Source organism: Lactuca saligna, chromosome 9 (genome assembly GCF_052625555.1).
Source record: "Lactuca saligna cultivar CGN05327 chromosome 9, ASM5262555v1, whole genome shotgun sequence".
In the NCBI taxonomy this organism is placed as follows: Eukaryota; Viridiplantae; Streptophyta; class Magnoliopsida; order Asterales; family Asteraceae; genus Lactuca; species Lactuca saligna.
Window position 1 is genome coordinate 172,173,947 of NC_136425.1, and position 21,602 is coordinate 172,195,548.

The 21,602-nt window shown below is 39.3% G+C and overlaps 1 protein-coding gene and 1 long non-coding RNA gene across 2 annotated transcripts; one reads left to right on the forward strand and one right to left on the reverse strand.

Annotated features, from left to right (window-relative positions):
- The first annotated feature begins 368 nt into the window (after nucleotides 1-368).
- On the forward strand, nucleotides 369-1,680 carry LOC145018791 (uncharacterized). Its single transcript, XR_013667163.1, has 3 exons — nucleotides 369-531; nucleotides 1,110-1,173; nucleotides 1,597-1,680. It is a non-coding gene; the product is annotated as an uncharacterized LOC145018791 (long non-coding RNA).
- Nucleotides 1,681-9,144: 7,464 nt separating this feature from the next.
- LOC145018825 (uncharacterized) lies at nucleotides 9,145-12,126 on the reverse strand. The gene is made up of 11 exons (XM_078976671.1): nucleotides 11,875-12,126; nucleotides 11,161-11,807; nucleotides 10,924-11,084; nucleotides 10,781-10,841; nucleotides 10,595-10,660; nucleotides 10,410-10,495; nucleotides 10,267-10,330; nucleotides 9,971-10,183; nucleotides 9,817-9,882; nucleotides 9,639-9,718; nucleotides 9,145-9,549 (listed from the first exon to the last, which is right to left on the reverse strand). Exons 1-11 carry the CDS (start codon nucleotides 12,014-12,016, stop codon nucleotides 9,435-9,437), a joined length of 1,701 nt encoding a protein of 566 aa, XP_078832797.1. The 5' UTR covers nucleotides 12,017-12,126; the 3' UTR covers nucleotides 9,145-9,434.
- Nucleotides 12,127-21,602: the final 9,476 nt, after the last annotated feature.

The window sequence follows — 21,602 nt, forward strand, 5'->3', positions numbered from 1 at the left end:
GAATTTATACACATGCAACACACATATAGCTCTATATGGTGAAATAGCTCTACAAATGGCATCCTAGATTCATAACTCCAATGGAACTGCACAAAGCTAGAAGATTGGGACTCTTTGGACCTCTTAAGGTGTAACAGCCCGGAATTTCAGGTATTGCTTTAAAACTATTTTTGGGGCATTTTTAGGAGGGGACTCGGCGAGTTGGTGCCTGACTCGCCGAGTAGGACCACGGACTTGGTCGCAGATTCGCGACTGGACTCGACGAGTCCATTAGGGACTCGGCGAGTCGATGCTGCTCAGCAGAAACCCTAGCCGTTTGATTCTGGATCGTATATAACGTCTTTAGGGCCGTCATTGCTCGTCTTTTGGCCGATTGAGGATAACCTAAACGTCTGTGGGCATCTGGAGCAGGAGTGAAGGCTAGTGGAAACTTGAAGGGTTTGTTAGGCAAGAAGAGGCAAGGTTGTGGTCAAAGGAGGATCAAGAGGATTGAGCTCTGAAGGTTGGGGACACAGAGAACACGTTTTCCAGGTAATACTCGGACCATTTCTGTTGTTTTGGTGTTGTACACGAATCTAGGGTTATGAGACCCATTTGGGGATTAGATAGATTATTATGTTGTTACCCAGTCGTTTATACCCCAGTAATAGGATACTTAGAGGTCCAGAAAGTCCCATGGGTGCATGTCTCGGGACCATGCGTATTTCAGGAGGCAGATGATCGACTGCATGGCATGGACTCACCGAGTCCAATGATCAGACTCGGCGAGTAGCTTGAAGATGTACAGGGACTCACCGAGTTGTTCTTCAGACTCGGCGAGTAGTTGAGGATTCATTGAAACTCGTCGAGTTGTCTTCGGACTCGGCGAGTGGAGTCGGGGTGGCCCCGCGATTCTTCCACGAGGACCTCGTCGAGTCAAGAGGGATACTCGACGAGTAGAAAGGGGAACAACAGGGAAAGTTGGGGAGGACGTCTAGACTCGTCGAGTCGCCTTTGTGCTCGACGAGTCCGGTCAAGTTGACCGTTGACCAGAGTTGACCTGCATGTAATTTCGTAGGGTCAGTTGTCTTGTTTGATAAGATTATTAATAAGGGTATATGGTATTATAGGGAGACTGCAGATCGGCGGACCGAGTGCGAGTGGTTTCAAGAGTTATAGTTTACATACTACAAAGTGAGTCTTCTCACTATACTGTACCTGGAAGGGTGTCTATGTGTGACCGGAAGGTCGGATATGTTATGTGTTTTATATATGCTATAATTGAAAGGAATAGTTGCTATGCATGCTATGTATGTTTCTATGGGCCGGAAGGCAATGTATTATGTGACAGGAAGGTCAGGTATGATGTATGATATATGTGATATATGTGTTAGAGTAAATGTATTATGTGTTATATATGTTTATGGGCCGGAAGGCAATTATTTTATGGGCCGGAAGGCAATTATCTTATGGGCCGGAAGGCGATTATCACATGGGCCGGAAGGCATTGTACTGTGGACCGGAAGGTCCGGGCCTGGAAAGGCGTATATGTGTAAGTGGTATACTGGGGAACTCACTAAGCATTTATGCTTACAGGTTGTTTTATATGTGTTTCAGGTACTAGCGAGGACCGTGGGAAGGCGCCGGCATGATGCATACACACTGCTGCTATTTGAGATCTTGGGGATTTCACATATGTATTTGTTTTGAAACATGAAATAAACGTTATTGGTTGAATGAACTCACTTTATTTAAAATGAAAAATTTATTTGAAAATTTGCGTTGTTACATAAGGTCCAGATCTAATACTTATTCCACATTGGGACCTCATATGCATCATATACTATGCAAGAAAGGGTAAAGAAAACCCTAGATTCAAGGATTCTTCACAAAACAGAAGAAAGGGTCGAATTACTACCTCATAATGGAGATACCTGCTTGAATGTCTCAAAATGACATCCTTCTTTGGTCCTTCTAGCTGAATCCCTTCTCTTCCTTTGCAAAATCACACACAAAATACTTGATTTCATCATAAGAACTCCCCCTTGGCTCCAATGGCGGTTTAGGGTTTCTCACAGGAGATATGAGACGCATCCAAGGTCATAAGTTCCTTTAAATAGGCTCCAACCCTGGAACTTAGGGTTTTCTCTGCCCAGCACCTACTCGGCAAGTCCATACTTGGACTCGTCGAGTCCTCTCATTAAACACCCACAATCAACTCGACGTGACTCGGCGAGTCAGACTCTCGACTCGTCAAGTCCCTCCTAAATCCTTAAAATTTGAAAGACAAACTAATATACCCAAAATCCCGGATGTTACAACGGGTCAAAGTCAACATTTGGTTGAATCAACTCGCCGAGTTGACCCAACAACTCGTCGAGTTCCCTTAATCCTTAACATGCTAAGACTTCGACCCTACTCGCCGAGTCTTGCACGAACTCACCGAGTTCTCCTTCATACAAAGTCAACACTTTCTACCACTGATTCGTCGAGTTCATCCTCGAACTCATCGATTCCTTCTTCAAGCAAGAAGGCCCGCTTAGTCCTGGACTCACCGTGTTCCTTATGAACTCGTCAAGTTCTTCTTCATGCATTTGGGACTTTGTCTTGAAGTCGCAGAGTTTTGTTCTTGAACTCATCGAGTTCCATGATCTTCAGGTCTATATTTACATCCATCTTGTTGAGTCCTCTTCTAGACTCAACCAGTTCGATCAGGAAACAGAAAAGGTTGGGGAACCATAGCCTGACTCGTCGAGTCCTATCAGCGACTCACCGAGTTCCCCAAAGTCCAAGTCTACCAAGTCGATTTTAGTTGAGATCAATGTATCTAGAACATAGATCTAACCTCCTAGGATCCATATTGCACGTAAAGTTACAAACTTGACGTTCATGCATGGGATTATTTGGTTGAAATGGCCCTAAAATGAGGTTATATGATGCATGAAACTCCCAAGGCCATAAAGTTGGCACCTTTATTCCATAGGAATCCTCAATTGATCCAGATCTTAAGTTCTACCCCTTTAGAACCATAAAACCTCGAAGTTGGCTCTACTAAAGCTTAGAAAATGTAGAAATGAACCCTAACTAGAGATCTAAGAGATAGATGGTCAAGGTTGAAGCTATTTACCTTGAATGAGATAAAAATTAAGCAAAACCTCTGGATCTACTTGCTCCTTTTGGAACCCCCAAGCTTACACTTCCTTCTTCAAGCTTCAAACATCCAAAACACACAAAGATGGCTCAAGAACACGCCAAATGCTAGGGTTTCGAGTTAGGGATTTTATGGACTGTGGGAGATGATGGAGGTTGAATTAGGACAAGATAAGGCATTTAAATAGGGTGCAAACCCTATATATTAGGGTTTCATCCAGGTAAACCTACACGCCGAGTCGGGCTCCCGACTCATCGAGTAGGTTACTTAAAACCCACGTCCAAAGTCTAGTCTACTCGACGATTTGGGTCTCTAACTCGTCAAGTCCCAGTGTAAAACATGCAATTATTTAAAATACGTACCGGGAATCGGATGTTACAATAACACCCAAATGAAATATTAAGGCTAGGACCCAACTCAATATTTCACAATTCGAAAGAGGGATGTCGTAATCCAATTGCAAAATATTTGAAGGTAGATAAATGACGATTTACCAATTTCACCACCCAGAACTAAAATTTTAAAGAATTAATTTTTATGAAATTCCTAGTTCTTTGAGATTCATTGGACCTTTCAATGGCATGTTTAATCTCGATTATACCCTTCAAGTTTGTGACTCGGATACGGAGGATCACAAACAAGATGTGAATAACCATGCAAATTTGTTTGGCACTCTTGAGTCCTTTACCACCTAATCAATGTGTCGGTTAACCACACACACTCCATTGATCTATGACAGTTCTCGAGCTAACCTTTTCCACCCTTTTTAGTCCATATTAGTGTCTCGGTTAACCACACACGCTCCACTAACGATTTAGCAAAGTGCAAAGTGCAATTTCATAAAATAGCACCATTTTCACATTTTTCCTAAATTAACTAAGATTGGGAATTTATGAAAAACATTTAGTTACTTTTATAATTATCATTATATTTTTTTATGAGAATTAATTTCCTATCATACCCATTCGGCTAATGACCATCCATTAGTCAAGTGAGCAGTGGGTAAGAGTGGACACTCATTTCATACATGAGCCCCATATTTTTTACTTCTTAACAAAAGTTTACCCAGTTATCAATTCTAGTCCATCTTTTACATTTTCTGCTTTTATAGTCCAAAACATATATTCTCTTTTAAATATTTACCTTAAATGCTTTTAAAACTCTTGAATTTTATATTATAATTTATTTATTATGTTTTTATTATTTATTGTTTATTTCATTCAAATTTCCTAAAAAACTTTCTACTTTTTTCACTAAAATAGCAATAACTTTTAGGTCTATTTTAAGGATTTTACATATTTGGTCCAATATTATTTCTTTGATTTATCACCTTCATGAAAATGTGGAAATGTGTTAGTATTTGTCCTTTTGTTTCTTAAAATCATGGGAAATAGGTTCATAACAAAGTTTTGGAATAATAAATGGTATGGTCAAGTCCTATTCGGCAAAAAGAATTATATATTATATACGTTAAATAATGGCAATGCTTAATCCATTCTTGGTTCGTGAATGGTATTTGGTGTTGGAGTTAGAGTCAAGAGTCGAGGGAAGTACCCAATTTAGTCAACTAAAAAACCTTCTTTTGTCATTTTCTTTATCGGGTGATCTAGATATATAGAACTAGGATCATGGCATGTTGGAAGTTTATATGGTTGGTTAAGAGGTATTTGGATATCAAAAACCAATTCAGAAATATATGTCTAGTGTGTGGAATAAAAATCAAATGAAAGGGAAAGCAAGAGAATCAAGAGTGGAGAGAGTGATGTCGTGATGATGAAGACGTCTCCTGATGTCTATTCAGATGAGGCGGCAAGGCATGATCTGGAATAACTGATTCAGATGACTAACGAGATGTCGATTCGGTACCCTAATTTGCGTTAGCTATTGTGCTTAATTCCCAGATGTAGTGTTTCTAGCAGCCTTCCAATTAGTTTCTTAGGTTGATTTAAGATTGATTTAATTTGGCTTGGGTTCTTAAAAAATATACACATAAATTAATTTTTTTACATACATATATTGTATATAACCCATAAATTTTGAGCCCCTTAGGGGCATGGGTCCTATGCGATCGCCCGGGTTGCCCACCATCAGGACCAATCCTGCATCAATGCTTGGATGTGGTTGACTGAGCAACTATTTGGAGCCTTCAAATTTTTCGCAATCCTATGATCAGTGGAGGACGTATAATTTTTCAGTAGTAGTGGCACCAATAAAGTAATACTTGCATTTATTTGTATAATCATTGCACCCTAATAAATAAATAAATAAAATTATATTGACGGGTTGAAACGGAGTAGTGACCTGAAACTCCCGAGGACCACTTAACTCCACCCCTACCCATACTTATAGGTTTGGAAAAAAAAAAGTTATTTTATATAAGATTGCCGCATAATGGTTATCGAATGGGCAGGGCCGAAATGAAAGTTAAAATGATTGGTTGGTTGCAAAACCCAATATCTATAATATTTGTCTTAATGTTTTATTAGTTTTTTAATTTATGGCCATAGTTAAAAATAGAGAAAATAACACAATTGTCCTACGAATTTTATAGGGTTTACCCGTTAAGTCCCTAAAGTTTTTATCGAGTTTTATGGGTCCCTAAACTAGGATATGATCTTATCTTTTAGTCTCTGTGAACCTATAATAATCGGTTCAGTGACCTTTTAGGCTGGAGGGAGTGGTGTCACAGGAACCGCACTCCCTCCTTTTACACATAGGTTTCACATTATTTTTACCACACAAAGTGTGGTTCTTTACCACACTCAGGGAGTGGAAACCATGGTAGAGAAAGAGAGATGTGAGAGAAAGGAGAAAGAGAGAAAGACACATGAATACAGAGAGAGAAGAAAGAGGGTGCGGCCATTTCTAGCCGCAGTGTAGCCAAGACCGCACGAGACCGCACCCTGGGGGTGGTGTTTGCGGTTGACGTGGCACACCCGCGGTTTGGAACCGCACTCCACATCCATCAATCTTAGACCAAAAAAACTCACATCGTGCCCCTATAAAGCCAAAAAATAAGTTCGGAGATCAATAGGAATTGAGTGTGGACCGGTTTTAGAAGAAAATGGGAATTTTTTTTGTACGAATTGATCCCCAAACTTATTTTTTTGACTTTATAGGGGCATAATGTGAGTTTTTGTCTAAAATATCACTGAACTGGTTATTACAGGTTGACAGTGACTAAAATAGCAGGTTGTATCCTAGTTTAAGGACCCATAAAGCCCAACAAAAACTTTAGAAACTCAACGGGTAAACCCTAGAAAATTCGTAGGACATTTGTCATATTCCTTTAAAAATAACATTCAAACACCCATCTAACAATATAATCACAAATCTTTTAATTTCAAGTTGTTTGACCATTACTCTTATTAATAATATCATGTAACAAAATTGAGGTCAAAATATAGAAGCGACCACATTAAAGATTTAGATTTTTCGAGAAAAAAAATGCTTGTTTTGGACCTACCAAACCGACGTTACGTACTAGAACAATTGTTTTTAATGTGGCTTTTTTCCACGTTATCTTCACAAAATAAGAAACAAAATCGTTTTTCTCTGTTTCCTCCAATCTTTATGAATGAAAACCGTCGTCAATTGTTGAAGATTATTTGTGGTCTTTGTCCCTAAAATCTTCTTTTGTCTTCACTAATATATTAGTATATATTTAACCAGTGGTATAAAATAGAAGTTAATGATCTCTTTCAGTTGTTTATAGTTTTTTCTATTATTTTTGTAATAATGTGGAAGTTGTTTATAGTTTTTTCTATTATTTTTGTAATAATGTGGATCATGCATCAAATGGCTACGTATTTGTTCTGATAATTAAATTTCATATGCATCCCATGCTTTACAAAACTATCTTCCTAGTTTTCATATCCGTTTATTATATGATTTCTATTCATTAATCATTATTGCTACTTGACCAACAAATGGCCTAACTTTTTAGTTTCAAATTTATCATCATACAAGCCTTTCATGGCCGAATTCAAAAGTTTAGAGCCGATAAATTTGAATCAGATTGTTTAATTTTATTCAAATTTCGTATTTAAAATGAGTTTTGCAAGTGAATTTGAATTAAATAATCAAGTTCATCATGCTATGATGTAGGTAAGTTGCAAATGAATAAATACTAAGCTCGACAAAATGGTAGTCGGGAATGTCGGATGGATTATACATTGGGATAATATTAATGCATGGCTCAAAATGGTCCACGTCGGTTGACATTTACTTTTTTTATTACTCGGCAATCAACCTTGAGTTTTATAATCAATATTTTAAAAGGGAAAAACATAACCAAGGGCCCAAAGGCTTAAGTATTAGCTAATATTGGGTTTGGGTTTTAAGGTCTATTGTGATAAAACCGAAAACGAAAAGAACCAAGATTAAAGTCCATCAAAGTGTAAAGACAAATAGTATAATATAAGATGACTACTTAACTTTGTGATAGTACCATCGAGTAGAGGTGGGGAAATAATTCGGATCAAGAACCGATTTATTTAATTTTATTATATATTGTATATATGTTTATTTAAAAATAAAAAACTAATAACAATGATAGGGGTCTTTTTTTTTTCTCCTTCCGGACATTTGAGGATATTTAAATTCTCAGAACCAGCAATAAAAATGTCTTTCTTTAAATTTTTGGTCTTGCAAGTTGGTGACCGATTAATCAGTCTCTAATACCAAACGACATTTGAATGGTGATATCCTCATGTACATTGTTCTGCTCTATAAAGAGATGCAATACATATGTGAGAAATCACAAAAAAAAAATGATTTAGTTTTGAAAAAATAGAATGTGAAGTAAATTTAGACCGATGAAATTAGGGTTGCGTTCAAATTGTTCAACATGTGATGTTTGGATTGATCCACACAATATACCAAATGTGAATATTCTTGTTTCGGTTAACGCTAAATCTGCAAACTTAGACTGATGAAACCAGGGTTGCGTTTGAATTGAATTGGTTGGTTATTCGTACACCTGTCACAACTTATTAGAATTTTAAAAAGGGTAAGTCACTCCCTCTCTAGACCATCCACATCAAACGTCAAAACAACCGCAGGACCCATTTCATGGAGGTAAATCGCAGAGCACTAGCAAAATGTCTTCAACATGCAATGTTTCAATCTTAAACTTCTTTTATAACATTTTGTACATTGCTAGACATTCTATTTACGAAATTATCACTTTTTAATTTAAAAAGATACAAGTATTTTAGATTTCTCCGCTGCTGGAAAATTAAATATACTATTTAAACCAACATGTGATGGTGCCTTTTTTCATACTCAACCTATTGTGTATTTGTGTACATAAATTTGACTGAGCAACCCAAACTTCAATATATGGACCCTGTTAGGATGAAATTTAAACCAGTTTCCACAATCCATTTTGTGTCCATTTGCAAACTGATTATATGTAGGTTCAGGTATTATTGTTATGAACCGGTCCAATTTTAGTAAAATATGTTTCTCCTACGTTTTACAAAACCCAATATTTAACAAAACGGCCGAGTTAGGTGGAATCATTAAATAAAACAATCACCTTATTGACATTTATTCGTTTAAGGACAAAATAACCTATCAATTTTGTAACTAATCCGAATTATGTAATTGCTTTATGGATAGTCCTAATAATATTCGAAGAAAAAACATTTAGTCCACAATATATGGATGTAACTCGCAATTTTACGGATGAATTTCACAACATATTGGTGTGATGTGTATTTTACAAAATATTAATGTATATTATACGATGTCCCACATTTCTTATGTGTCTTTGCAATGTGTACCATTGAAAAAAAATTCGCAATTCAAAATGAGGTGCCAAAAAGATGGTTATTTTATACAAATATAACATTTAAATAAATAAGTTTAATATCATACCGTGTGATTGTAAATTACACTATCAAGATCAAACTTCGCTTTTGTTCTAAATACGAATTGGCCCATATTAGATTCACTTCAAGACGCAAAAATGAAGAATTGCAAACACACAAAACACACAAAATCACAAATTGCATCTTCAACAAATGGTCAAATTGTGTATATCCCAATTTCAGTTCTACAACAATCTCATCAATAAACTCAATTTATTTTGATCAAAACTGACGTTACATGATAACCCCACAAAGATTACGTCAACTATTTGCAACATCTTTCATCAAATCTTTACAAGTATTTTTTTCTAGGACTTCACATTTTATATGTTAAAATCGGTATTTTTTGTGTTGGCCAAATTTGGATGTACAAAAGCTGCAAAAAGAGAATAAAGATGGGACCCACCCACACACACACACATTGGATTCTATTTATTTCCAACTTGCAACATGAGATGACGATAGCTACGTCCTCTTAAAACCCGATGCCACCGAAAAAGAATTGAATTTTTAAAGCTCATGTCAATTCTCTCTTGAACAAGCCTGTAAGTTATATAAGCATTAAGCAACATTAGGATAATGCCATAATGGAAATTATTCTTGTTTGTGTAAAAAGACGTAAATGCCCTCACCATCTCACAAGACATCTCTGAATAGCCCGAGAGATTGGGCGAAAGAAAGATGGATCACGCTGCATGTAGAGTAAACCAACCTGGGAATTTTCCAAAGTGAAAACCAATGTATTATTATTAACTTCCAAAAGGGTAAAATTGTCAGATATCAAGATTCAAGTTGAAAAAAGAAAAGAACCTCAATCATTGCATTCGCAGAAGGATCATCAAAGATCTCAAGGCTACAATCGGCAAAATAATTAATCTGGAAACGTTTAGTGTAATGAATTAAAATACATACAGAAACTTGAATCTCTTGATATATAATTAAAAGAAGAAAAAGACGAATATACCCCAAACTCGGCACTGACTAAACATTGGATGAAATCCATTAGTTGAAGCTTTGCCCATTCGGAACGAAGGTAAGGGTCATCTTTACGTGGTGGGTGTTTCCAAGGGGCACCAAATCGTAATTTATCTTTGACGATTTTGCCCTTTTGAGCATCAAGAGCAAATTTTTGTAAGATTGTTAGTGCTCTATCCATTGCAGGATTAACAACAGTAACCTGAAGACATAAATTTCTAACAAATTAGAAAAACAAGAAATTATTATTTTTGAATTTATTTATTTCTGAAGCATAAAACTTACTTGCAAATGTGCTAAATATGCATCAATAATGTCCTCGAATGTACTTTCTTTATTATCCATGAGACTACACATAACAAAAATAAGAAAGATTAAATTAATAATTAATATTACTTCATAAACTGTTGCATAATTATATTACTTACGCTTGGTAATAATTGCTCTGTTTTAATGCGTATATTTCAAAAAGATGACGTGGATTTGGCCCAAGCACCTCAACAATCAAATCCCACTAGAAAAAAAAAAAAAAAAAAGTTTAAGTTTTTCTAATTTTATATAAATAGCATAGAAATTTGTGAAAAAAATTATCGATATGAAATTATGAACTCACCTCTGATTGGCTGAAGTAATCTGGAACCATATGTATTTTGGCTTGTTGTGGAGTCCATCCAAATGTCTTTTATATCGAATGAAAAGTGAAAAAGGGGAAAAAGCGAAAAAATCTTTTAATGTTTTATACATTCAAGTTTTCATAAATAGAAGAAGAAAAAAAAAAGATATAAGTTAAGTTAGTTACCTCACGTGAAATGAAAATGTCAGGAAACCCAAAATCCATATAAGCTGCATATGAATAATAGCTGAAAAAGTTTGATGAATTTCAAGATTGGATATGATTCTAAGTTATTTTAGCTAAAAAGAATGAATACATGTAATATTTACCTATCAGAAGTTATGAGAATAATAGGCAAACACATCTCATTTGCACCTAAAGCTATTATTCTCCATATCAAACTATCATGAAACATCGATCCAGAGACTGATGAATCATCCACCAAAGCAGCATGTTTCAAGACTTCGATATTGTTTATTACCAACTTTGGCTGTTTTAAATTGCAATGAAATTGTGAAAAAAGAAACAAGGAAATTATAAATTAACAGAGGGGATTATAAGTGTACCTGAAAGTAATCAGTTTCAGCAGCTTCAGACAGCAACTCCAGTAACAAAAGGGGCCAATCAGTGGCTGAATTAGCCAAAGTTCTTGAAAATCCACCAGTTTTGTTCAAATGTTTAACAGCATTAGCCCTAAACCCTTGTTGAACCTTGATCACCTCTTTAGCGAGTTTTAAAGCTACTATCGCTTCCCTATAATATGTAGCCTCTTGGAGACTCATGTTTTTACCCTTCTCTTTTGACATCAAAATGTCGTCGATCTCTGTGGCATTTAGTCGAGCAGTTAGCGTGCATACGGCCTTGTCCCACAAAGATAATGTGGAAACTTTGTTGGACAAAGCCCTCTTGGAGGTGGTTGTTTCGTTCTTAGTTTGGATAATTCTTTTGAGAGATGTATCCAGGTTATGCCATTTTCCAAGGGTTTTGCAAATCTGGTGGGAGCTTATGGTACCGAGTTGAACACCCTTTTCAGCCATGGATTCTAGACACTGCTCGAGTTGGGTCCGAAGGGTGGGGAGAAATGGTGGTTTGCAATTAGACCAAGATGCCCATGGAAACGAATGACCATGGTTTGGGTGGTTCTCTTCAATTGACAGTGCGAAGTCGATGTAACCTGTGACATGAGGCCCCTTGTTCCAGTTCTCAAGATGCCCTGCATTGCAATTAAATAGAATTCAACACAATGATCATGTCAAATCAAAATTCATAAGGATTATTACGTTCAAGGATGAGGGTGGTTTTGCCGACGCCACGGGGACCGTGGAGAATGAGTGGTTGATGGACGCGATGGCGGTGAGCGTGATTGTTGAGAACGGTTTCCATGATTGGTCTTGGTATGATCCGCCATGCTTTGTTCACCATTTGAGGACTTAACTGGGTGTAAATTCTTCGAAACTGAAGAACAATGGCGGCGCTTCCGATCTTGCTGCTGCTTCTGGTAAGCAATAGGCGTCGTATCGTGTTGGTCCACCCACGGTTCCTGTCTTCCTGATTCAATTAGTTTAGTTGGGCAAAACTACACCCTCAAGTTTACATACTAAGCACAATGACCCCTTGAATTTGCAAATCATGTTCAAACCCCGCTCTTATATAAGCCGAGTATACTACTACCTTTGTGGTTGGATCTTCCTACGCCAAGAAAATCTTTAAAATGCTACTACAAGGAATCGAAATTTGGGCACCCAAAAAAATACATACCATACGGACAATTTTTGTAGATTTATCGAAAGAAAAATGCTACTGTAGCACAAGTAACTTTTTCGTTTGGTCCGATTTGATTGTAGCTTGATGATCTTGGAGAGAGACGGGAAAGGTTCAAAACCGGCTCTATAATCCTTAGGGTTCAAGTGGCCAGTTTTGGGATGCCAAAGGGGTCTTTATATAGCTGAAGAATCAATCAAAAACCTCATCCGGTTGCTTAAACTCTAAGCAGCTCACAAGAATCTTTCAGAACCTTAACCCTTGGATGAAATCCTTATGGGCTCCCATAAGATTTCATCCAACCTCTTCTAAAGGGTTCATCAGCCCATTATGCAATTATCTTATAATTACAAGTTCAGTCTCCTTAATTCAATTAACCTCTTTTGACCACAAAATTAATTCCAAATTAATTCTTGATCAATGTTAATTAAATAATATAATTTCTCTTTTTAATATATTATTCATATAATATATTAATAAACCATAATAACTTATTTCTTCATTATTCATCCAGTCAAGCTGTTTTTGTGAAGGCAACTCAAAAGGACCATGCTACAACCGGGTCAAGTACATACCAAATAAAGTTATGGGCTTATACACCTAATACAACAGTTTCCCACTTTGATAAGTTTAATAACTATAAATGTAAGTACGACTTCAAAATCCGATTAGCAATCGTAGCTCTCAAAAGCCACTGTCGAACTCTGATACGTCCTTTAGATAAGGGATCGTATAGTCCTCCGTTCTCAAGATATCGTGTGGACAATTACATGGAACATAGTCATACTTATTGTTCAGCGGTTTGTTTCTCGATCTCTGATTTTTCTGACATAGAACTTAATTGAACACATGTAACTCCCCGTTTCTCAGGTATTGTTCAAATTATAGTTTCTTGGTTTTGACCCTACTCGACGAGTCAGTTACCCTACTCGTCGAGTAGCAGCGGGATTGGATTGCACCTTAAGTGACAGATTCGGCGAGTAGGAGCTGGCAAATGAAACTCTAATTCCTGGGGTTTGTGTCCCTATTTAAAGGAGCCTTAGCCTCCCTTGGGTCTCTTTATAGTCTTAGAGAGTCCCTGATTCGAGTGTGTGTGCTTGTTGGGTGTGTGAAACTTGATTTGGAGATTTTGAAGGAGAAGGCTTGAAGGAAAAGGAGGTTGGAGTAAGTAAGGTGGGGAAATCAGCTCTATTTTCAGTTGTCATCTTCCAGAGGTATTTTGAATTACCATCTCTTCTGTGAGTTTTTCCTTTGTATGAAGTTCTAGGGTTTTCTATGGACCTTAAGGGTTGATAAGTTGAACAATGAGTTGGATCTAAAGTTGTAACTTTAGATCTGAACCTTCTCTAAGCTCTAGAAACATAAAGTCTCAGAATTGATCATGTATGAGGTTCCTCTTGGGCATGAAGCCCCATTAAGAGCTTAGACTTGTCATTTAGAGCCTTAAAATGCAATGCATGTACGTAAACTTTGTGACTTTACGTGATAAGTATGCCATAGAAGCCTAGATCTATGAATTGGAGCCACTGCATGGCTCAGAACAAGTCTGTACGGAAAAAGACCAAACGGACTCGGCGAGTCACAAGGATGACTCGGCGAGTCTAATGAAGGAAGCCGTGAACTCGACTAGTTGGATGAACAACTCGGCGAGTTCGATGAAGATCGTCATGAAACTCGGTGAGTTGATGAACAACTCGGCGAGTCAAATGAACTTTCCTAAGGATATGCACACGTATGCACCCATCGAGTTTCACTTTGTAAAACCCAACGAGTGGCTTTAGAGTTCAGTCGAAAAACGAGGAAAACTCGACGAGTCAATCGATGACTCAGCGAGTGCACCGGAACCCAAGGAAACTCGACGAGTAGCCGAGGGAACTCGGCGAGTCAGGTCAACATAGGCTGTTGACCTTGACTGTTGACTTTGACCATTGACCTAAGTGGATCGGTTAACTTTTGAGGACAGTTCTAGAAGGATCAGAATCTTATGTATGCAATTCGTGATAAATATAGGTGGTGGGATTCGTGACAGTTACCTGAAGGTTGGAACTAATTTTTGTGAGTCAATGTTTCGAGGTGAGTTATCGTCACTATACTAAGGGGTCTAAGGCACCAAGGCTGGCCCAATGGATTTGATATTCTAGTAGTTATTGATATGTTGAGTTGAGTCAGTAATGTATGCCAGTTGATATGCTAGGCTGGTAGATATGTAGGACTGCCTGTGATACTGATTGATTACGTGTATATGCATTTATCTGTTAAATGTCGACATGTTATGTGGGGTAGGTTGAGGTTGTACTGCTCCGTGCAGTAGCCGACAAACCCGAGAGTATTCCAAATATGAGCTAAGGGCCCGGTAGGCATTCCAGACTCATACTGAGGACTCGAGAGCATACCAGATACGAGCTGAGGGCCCGGTAGGCATTCCAGACTCGTACTGAGGACCTGGGGTAGCCCAACTTGTAAAGTTGGGGACCCAGTGTATGTTATTCTGTTTTGATTGATATGATATGCTAATGTTGATATTATTATGTGGATTGTACGTGTATCGATATTTTGGGGTGACTCACTAAGCTTTCGGGCTTACAGTTTCTGTTTATGGTTTCAGGTACCTCAGGGGATCGCAGCAAGGCCAAGGCGTGATCATACAACTCCTCCTACTATGTTATGTTTATGGGAAAAGACTCTGATAATTAATGTTTTGAAAACTAAATTTGTAATATTTTGATGAACTTGACATGTTTTTAAAAGTTTAAATTTGTTTGAAATTTTGGATGTTACAAGTTGGTATCAGAGCCTTGGTTTGAGTGAATTGGAGGAACATTCGTGTGAATCCAGTCTCAAATCAAGGAAATATTTTCAAAAATAGTTTTTAAATGGTTTTCAAAATAAGTAAAGGAGGATGAAGGGTGTACATTCAGCCGGAGCCAGTAAATAGACCCCAAAATACCATACAGTTATTTGATATTGTGATATGTTAGAACATCATGCTAGTATTAGGCTAGGGATCTTCAGGAATTACATGGTAAAATTGCCTGATTACGTGGTGCCTGCTAGCCTAGGGTTTCCTCTACATGAAATTTACATCATTACTGTAGTGATTTAGTGTACGCATCAGAGTTGTACATAATTAAGACCTGATAGACTGAGAATATCTGATTTAGCCTTATGTTTTTTTCTTGTTTGATTGGGAGCTTAGGGTAGAATTGAATATTCAAAAGTCTATCGGGTCCAGCGTTATGTGTGGCTAGCATGCACTAGTGTTGCAGGGTTGGTGGAAGTTTTTTGAGTGGGAAGGTTGTTGGGATGAGTCCGACGATTTCGAGTCGTCTATCATCCTTTTAGTAACCAGATTTGAGTGCTCGATGTGATTATATGTATTGTTAGGGTGTTGTGGTGATACTTGGAACAAATATGGGTAGGTGTGGAAGGTGGTATGGGCCCGTACTACTGAAAGCACAGGACCCATACGCGTGAGAAGGAAGTCACAACTCCCAGGGTTTTTTTGGGGGTTGGTCCCTAGTTGTTGTGTATGAAGTTAACTAATACCTTGTGTTGTGTTTCAGAATGGTGATGACTAGGTGCTTTGTGACTGGATCTGGGTCAGGATCAGGGTCGGGATCAGGAGAGGGCGGACAGGGGGAGTTGACAACACCCGAGACGATCAGCCAAATGAGGCCGGATGAGATGGACGACAGGATTCGAGCAATCCTGCATGACGAGGTTCTTGCATTGTACTGGGCCGAATTGCCGGAAATGTTCGGGTCAATTAAGACCGCCATGGTGGAGTATTTCGATGAGCGTTACGCAGCCCTCGCAGAGACAGTCGCCACAACAGCTGCATCATCTGTAACTACGGCAGGGGGAGGAGTTGGTAGGGGTTTTCAGTACCGGGACTTAGACAACACGAAGCCCCCTACTTTTGATGGGACCCAGGATCCCATCAAGGCTATGAGATGGATTTCAGATGTGGAGGGGTGTTTCTTCACCTGCTCGTGTCCTACTGACCAAAAGTTCAGGTGTGCTCTTAACTTGCTTAGGTCTGGAGCCAAGGATTGGTGGAGACTTCCGATTGGGGATTATACTGATGATCAGAGAGTTGCTGTTACTTGGGAGCAGTTCAGGGATATGTTCCACGCTTGTTACATCCTGAGTGTTGAGCAGGAACGTTTGGCACAGGAGTTTCTGAGTTTGAGATAGGATGGAGAGTTGGTGACGGAGATCACTCGTATGTTCACTGAGAGGGCGATGTTCTGCCCAGAGTTTGCTTCCGAGCAGTCTCAGATGACTCGTTATCTGAGTATGCTCAAGACTGATATCCGACAGTTCGTATCCACCCAGCGATGTGATACTCTTCTAGAGTTACAGGAGGCCATCAGGCTGCGGGAGTTGGAGATTGAGCTGCAGCTGAGGGAGCAGCGGTCAGCCCCGGTACTGTCACAGCCGGTGCTGAAGCGGCCTAAGACTGCCCATGCTAGGACCGGGGGTCAACAGGGCCGCACTTGTGGGAAGTGTGGCAATGGTCATTCTGGGGTATGTCAGGCTGGTAGTGGGTGCCACAAATGTGGCAAGGAGGGGCATCATGTGAAGGATTGTCGCCAGGCTGCCACAGTTCAGGGTATGAGGTTATGTTATCACTGCAACCAGGTTGGTCACATGAGGGCCAACTGTCCACTACTTACCGCCAAGACGGTGCATGTTGCAGCACCGGATACCTTGAGGATCACATATGGGAGATCAAACAGGACAGAGCCTCCGAAGGCTCAGGGTCGTGCTTTTCAGCTTACGACGGAGGAGGCCAGAGCGGAACCAGATGTTGTTGCTGGTATGTTTCTATCCTCACCTTGTTTTATTTATTTGTTATATGCTTATCTGTTGTACCTATAACTAGGTACGTTTTTGGTGAATTCTTTACCTGCTTTGGTCTTATTCGACTCGGGAGCGATTCGGTCTTTCGTGTCTCAGTCTTTTAGTGGGAAGTTTAGTATGCCTATGGGCGAGTTAGAGTGTCCGTTGCGATTGTCCATCTCTAACGAACATGGGTTTCTGCTTCTTCAGTTTATCAAGGATGTGACTTGGAGATTTTCGGGGTGTCTTTTCCGATAGACCTGATTCCGATTCCCATGGGGGAGGTGTGTGTGATTGTAGGCATGGATTGGCACAGTAGGTTCGGTGCTATGATCGATTGTAAGGGTCAGCGAGTGGTGGTTCGAACCCCAAGTGGGGGAGAATTGGTTATATATGGTGAGGGCACCAGAGTAGGTTCATGTTTTTGCTCAGCTTCCAGGGCTCGGCAGTACATTCAGCATGGGTGTATGGGTTATCTAGCGTACGTGGTAGATACTCGAGTCAGGGATCGGGTTTTGGTCTCCGATGTACCATTGGTCAGGGAGTTCACAGATATGTTTCCGGAGGAGTTTCCAGGGATACCTCCGAAAAGGTAGGTCGAGTTCAAGATCGACCTGGTGCCAGGTGCGGCCCCTATCGCTAAGGCGCCGTACCGATTGGCGCCTCCTGAGATGCAGGAACTGTCGTCACAGCTGCAGGAATTGCTGGGCAAGCAGTTCATTCGACCTAGCAGCTCTCCACGGGGAGCGCCGATTCTTTTCGTCTGGAAGAAGGACGGCTCACACTGGATGTTCATTGATTACCGGGAGTTAAACAAGCTAACGGTGAAGAACCGTTATCCACTCCCGAGGATAGACGACCTCTTTGATCAGCTGCAGGGCGCATCTTGGTTTTCCAATATCGATTTGAGGTCCGGATACCACCAGGTTAGGGTCAGGGAGGAGGACATGGAGAAGACCGCATTTCGAACTCGTTATGGACATTACAAGTTCATGGTGATGTCGTTTGGGCTCACCAGCATGCCAACAATGTTTATGGACCTGATGAATTGGGTATGCAGACCGATGCTCGATCGCTCGGTCATAGTGTTTATAGATGATATCTTGGTGTATTCCAAGACCCGAGAGCAGCATGAGGAGCATCTGCGAGAGCTGTTGGGGGTCCTGAGGCGGGAACGGTTGTACGCCAAGTTCTCAAAGTGTGAGTTTTGGTTGTGAGAGGTCCAATTCCTCGGACATCTCATTGACCAGGAGGGGATTTTGGTCGATTCGGCCAAGATCGAGGCGGTTATGCAGTGGGAGGTCCCAAAATCCCCCTCGAATATTAAGAGCTTTTTGGGACTGGCAGGATACTACCAGAGATTTATACGGGATTTCTCTAAGATTTCAGTACCCCTCACTCGGCTCATGAGGAAAGGGGTGAATTTCTGGTGGGGTCCCGAACAGCAGGGAGCGTTTGAGACCCTCCGCCAGCATTTGTGTGAGGTGCCAGTCCTAACACTCCCGGAGGGAGTTGGGGATTTTGTGGTGTTATGTGATGCCTCCATCACAGGGTCAGGGGCAGTTCTTATTGGTGGTTGTCGAGGCCAACACAAATAATAACCCTAAGTATTACACACTAAAATAGTGTATAGTGGTAAAGGGATCGAATCCACGGAGATTGGTTCAATTTGATAACTCTATGAAAAATCTCTTTGTAAAAATACTTGGAATATGACAATAAATTAAAAATGGGGGTTTTGATGTTTTGAAATACTTGAAACAAACTAGAATTAACTATGATTTAAATAGACAATTGCAACAAAAATAAGAATTTGATGTAAAATCAATAAGGGAAAGATGGTTGACTTAAAGTTTTCTCACTTTGACTTTTGATGAACATATCATTAGAATCCAATAGTGCAATACTTTGATTTAAATCCTTAATTTGGTTATAGTAATCCAAGGAGCTTGAGATTACCTAGACTTTTCTTAATTGTTGAAATGGCTAGAGAAGCTCATAACAATTTCCTTAGTCAAAGTCACTAATTCCAAATAGCATGTAATTAGTGAAAGTCAACTAGCATTAAGAACCAAAAAATCACCAAATCCAAGAGGAGTCAATTGCTTTCACCACCATGTTGGAGGAAATGTTTTTATGATTGTGTGAAGCAAAAACAACATAAAAATCACTTGTTGCTTGCTAATTTGAGGATCATTTACTTAATCAAGAAATTAGTCAACTAATCACCACAAACATATTTAAACTCATGAATAAAAACATACTAGTAGTGATAATATGATGAAACACAAAACATTTCCATAAAGATTCAAGAACAAGTTCATAGATTCTTCAACATCCAACAAAAGTTCAAAGGATTCAACAAAAAGTCAACCAAGATTTGTTTAGCCAAGCATGGCTAAACTCAAATGAACAAAGTTAGATAAGATTGTACCAAACATTTGACAAGATTCAAGAGGTGAAAAGAAGATGTTCTTGAGGTGTTCTTGGCCTTCAAAAGCACTCCAAACTCCAGAGAGAAAAGCTCAAAATCGGATCTCCAAGATTGTGCTAAAGAGGCACACCAACCTTCCCAATATAGAGCTCTAAGCAAAATCCCGAAATTGCCCTTGTAAGGAATCCACGCGGGCCGCGGGGAATCTTACGTGGGCCGCAGGTACTGATGGGAATTTTGGGCTTCTTCAAGTCTTGGGCCCCCACAGCTAATCCGTTGGCCCAGTTCGAGTCCAATCAGCTTCTAGCCCATTTTTCTTCAATGTTTCTTCAATTTGAGCCCAATTTATCTTTCCACATCACTCAAAACTTCCGCAAACTCCCAAATATTGATCTTGCATACTCAAGAATTCTCCCGCATCTTTCAAATTTAAAGCTCAATTCTTCCAAGCCTTCAAGCAATTGACAAGTCCACCCCATGAATCACCTTCATAGCCATCAAGCATGAAATCTCCAATTCCCTTCAAGCCCAATCGCCTCCCAAGAGTGCCGCCCCGCTAGTTTCCAAGAAAATCTGCAATAATGCTCAGGAAACTAGAAAGTACCCCGAAATGGTCATAAAAATAACAAAAGGGAAAATATGCATGAAAGTTAACTAAAATGCGAATGAAATGTACTAAAATAAACTATAAAAAGAAGTAAATAAAATGAAGCTATCAAATCACCCCAAGCTTAAACCTTACTTATCCTCAAGTAAGACAAGACTAAATGAACTTGGGATGAACTACCCTAGAAATAAAAAGAATGGATAGAACCATGGAACCTGTTCGACATTAGTCAACATGGTCAGAATTGATTTCGCTGCTATCTCACAACTTTTTCATCCGATGATAATGGAACCATAAACCACAGTCAGGACAACTCCTTTAGGTGAGTAAGGAGGGATGAGCAGTCGCAGCCTCAATGGAACATGCATACAATGAAGAACATCTGTAGTAGGGAGAAAGCAACTGGATGGGCTCGGGTGGAGCTCTTCTTTAAGTGCACACTCTTATCTCACATCTACCGGTTTCTCTCATGTGTAACTAGGTTTAATCGCTCGGGCACCGTTGTAGGAATCAGTTCACTTGGTGTTGGCCCAAACCTCCCGTAGTATCCGACTCGACAGTCTCTCTAACATCACCAATTTGTGAGAAAGAAAAAAAAAATAATAACAACTCGATCTATATACAATAAAACAGACCTATACAAAAGAATATCAAACGTCGGGTGACCAAGATGTTAGGAAATTTGTTCAATAATTGAACCGGCCACCTATCTAAGATAGTTGCAACTGAAAATTTGCGTGCTTCTTTTTGTTTTGTTTTGTTTTTTGTTTTTGTTTTTTTTTATGAGAAAACCCTTTGACTCAAAATTTGGTTCCCAAAGGTGTGTCGGTGGAACCGAAAGGGTAATGATATAATCCGAATGGCCTAAGTGTGAAAATGACCATGTGTGGAGCATAAAGATGTAATGTAAGCTCCTTTTCAAACTTGTGGTTTTTCAAAGATAATGAAAATATCCAAATGTGGACTAAAAAACTCTCTAAAATTCTAAGAAAATCGTAAAAGATATGGTGATGTAAAGAGACCGGATATGGATTCTACTCGGGGACAAGCACCAATGCTTCATCCTAACAGTTCAAACATGATCAAGTGTGATCCTCTCCGCGGTAGTGACCGCAAGGCTAAGAACACCCATTGCTATAGTATATCCTACAATTGTTAGTATTGTATGCATAATTCTTCATGAAACTACCTGGCCATGATCACTTACCCCTTTAAGCTACCAGCATCTGATCCCAAGTATGAAATCCCAAACTGCAGCTAGTGGTCTTGATTCGATGGGTGAGATAGCAACAAGATCCTAGACCAATAATGATACAATAACTGTGAACATGTTCCATGGCATTCAAGAGAGGTGAGAATAA

Bases quoted from the DNA above. Each gene is read 5' to 3' on its own strand.
- LOC145018825 (XM_078976671.1), bottom strand. From the start codon at position 12,016: ATGGTGAACAAAGCATGGCGGATCATACCAAGACCAATCATGGAAACC. The intron at 10,331-10,409 runs GTAAGTAATATA...TGTTATGTGTAG, and splicing joins CAGAGCAATTATTACCAAGC to TCTCATGGATAATAAAGAAA. The intron at 9,550-9,638 runs GTGAGGGCATTT...TATAACTTACAG, and splicing joins CAGAGATGTCTTGTGAGATG to GCTTGTTCAAGAGAGAATTG.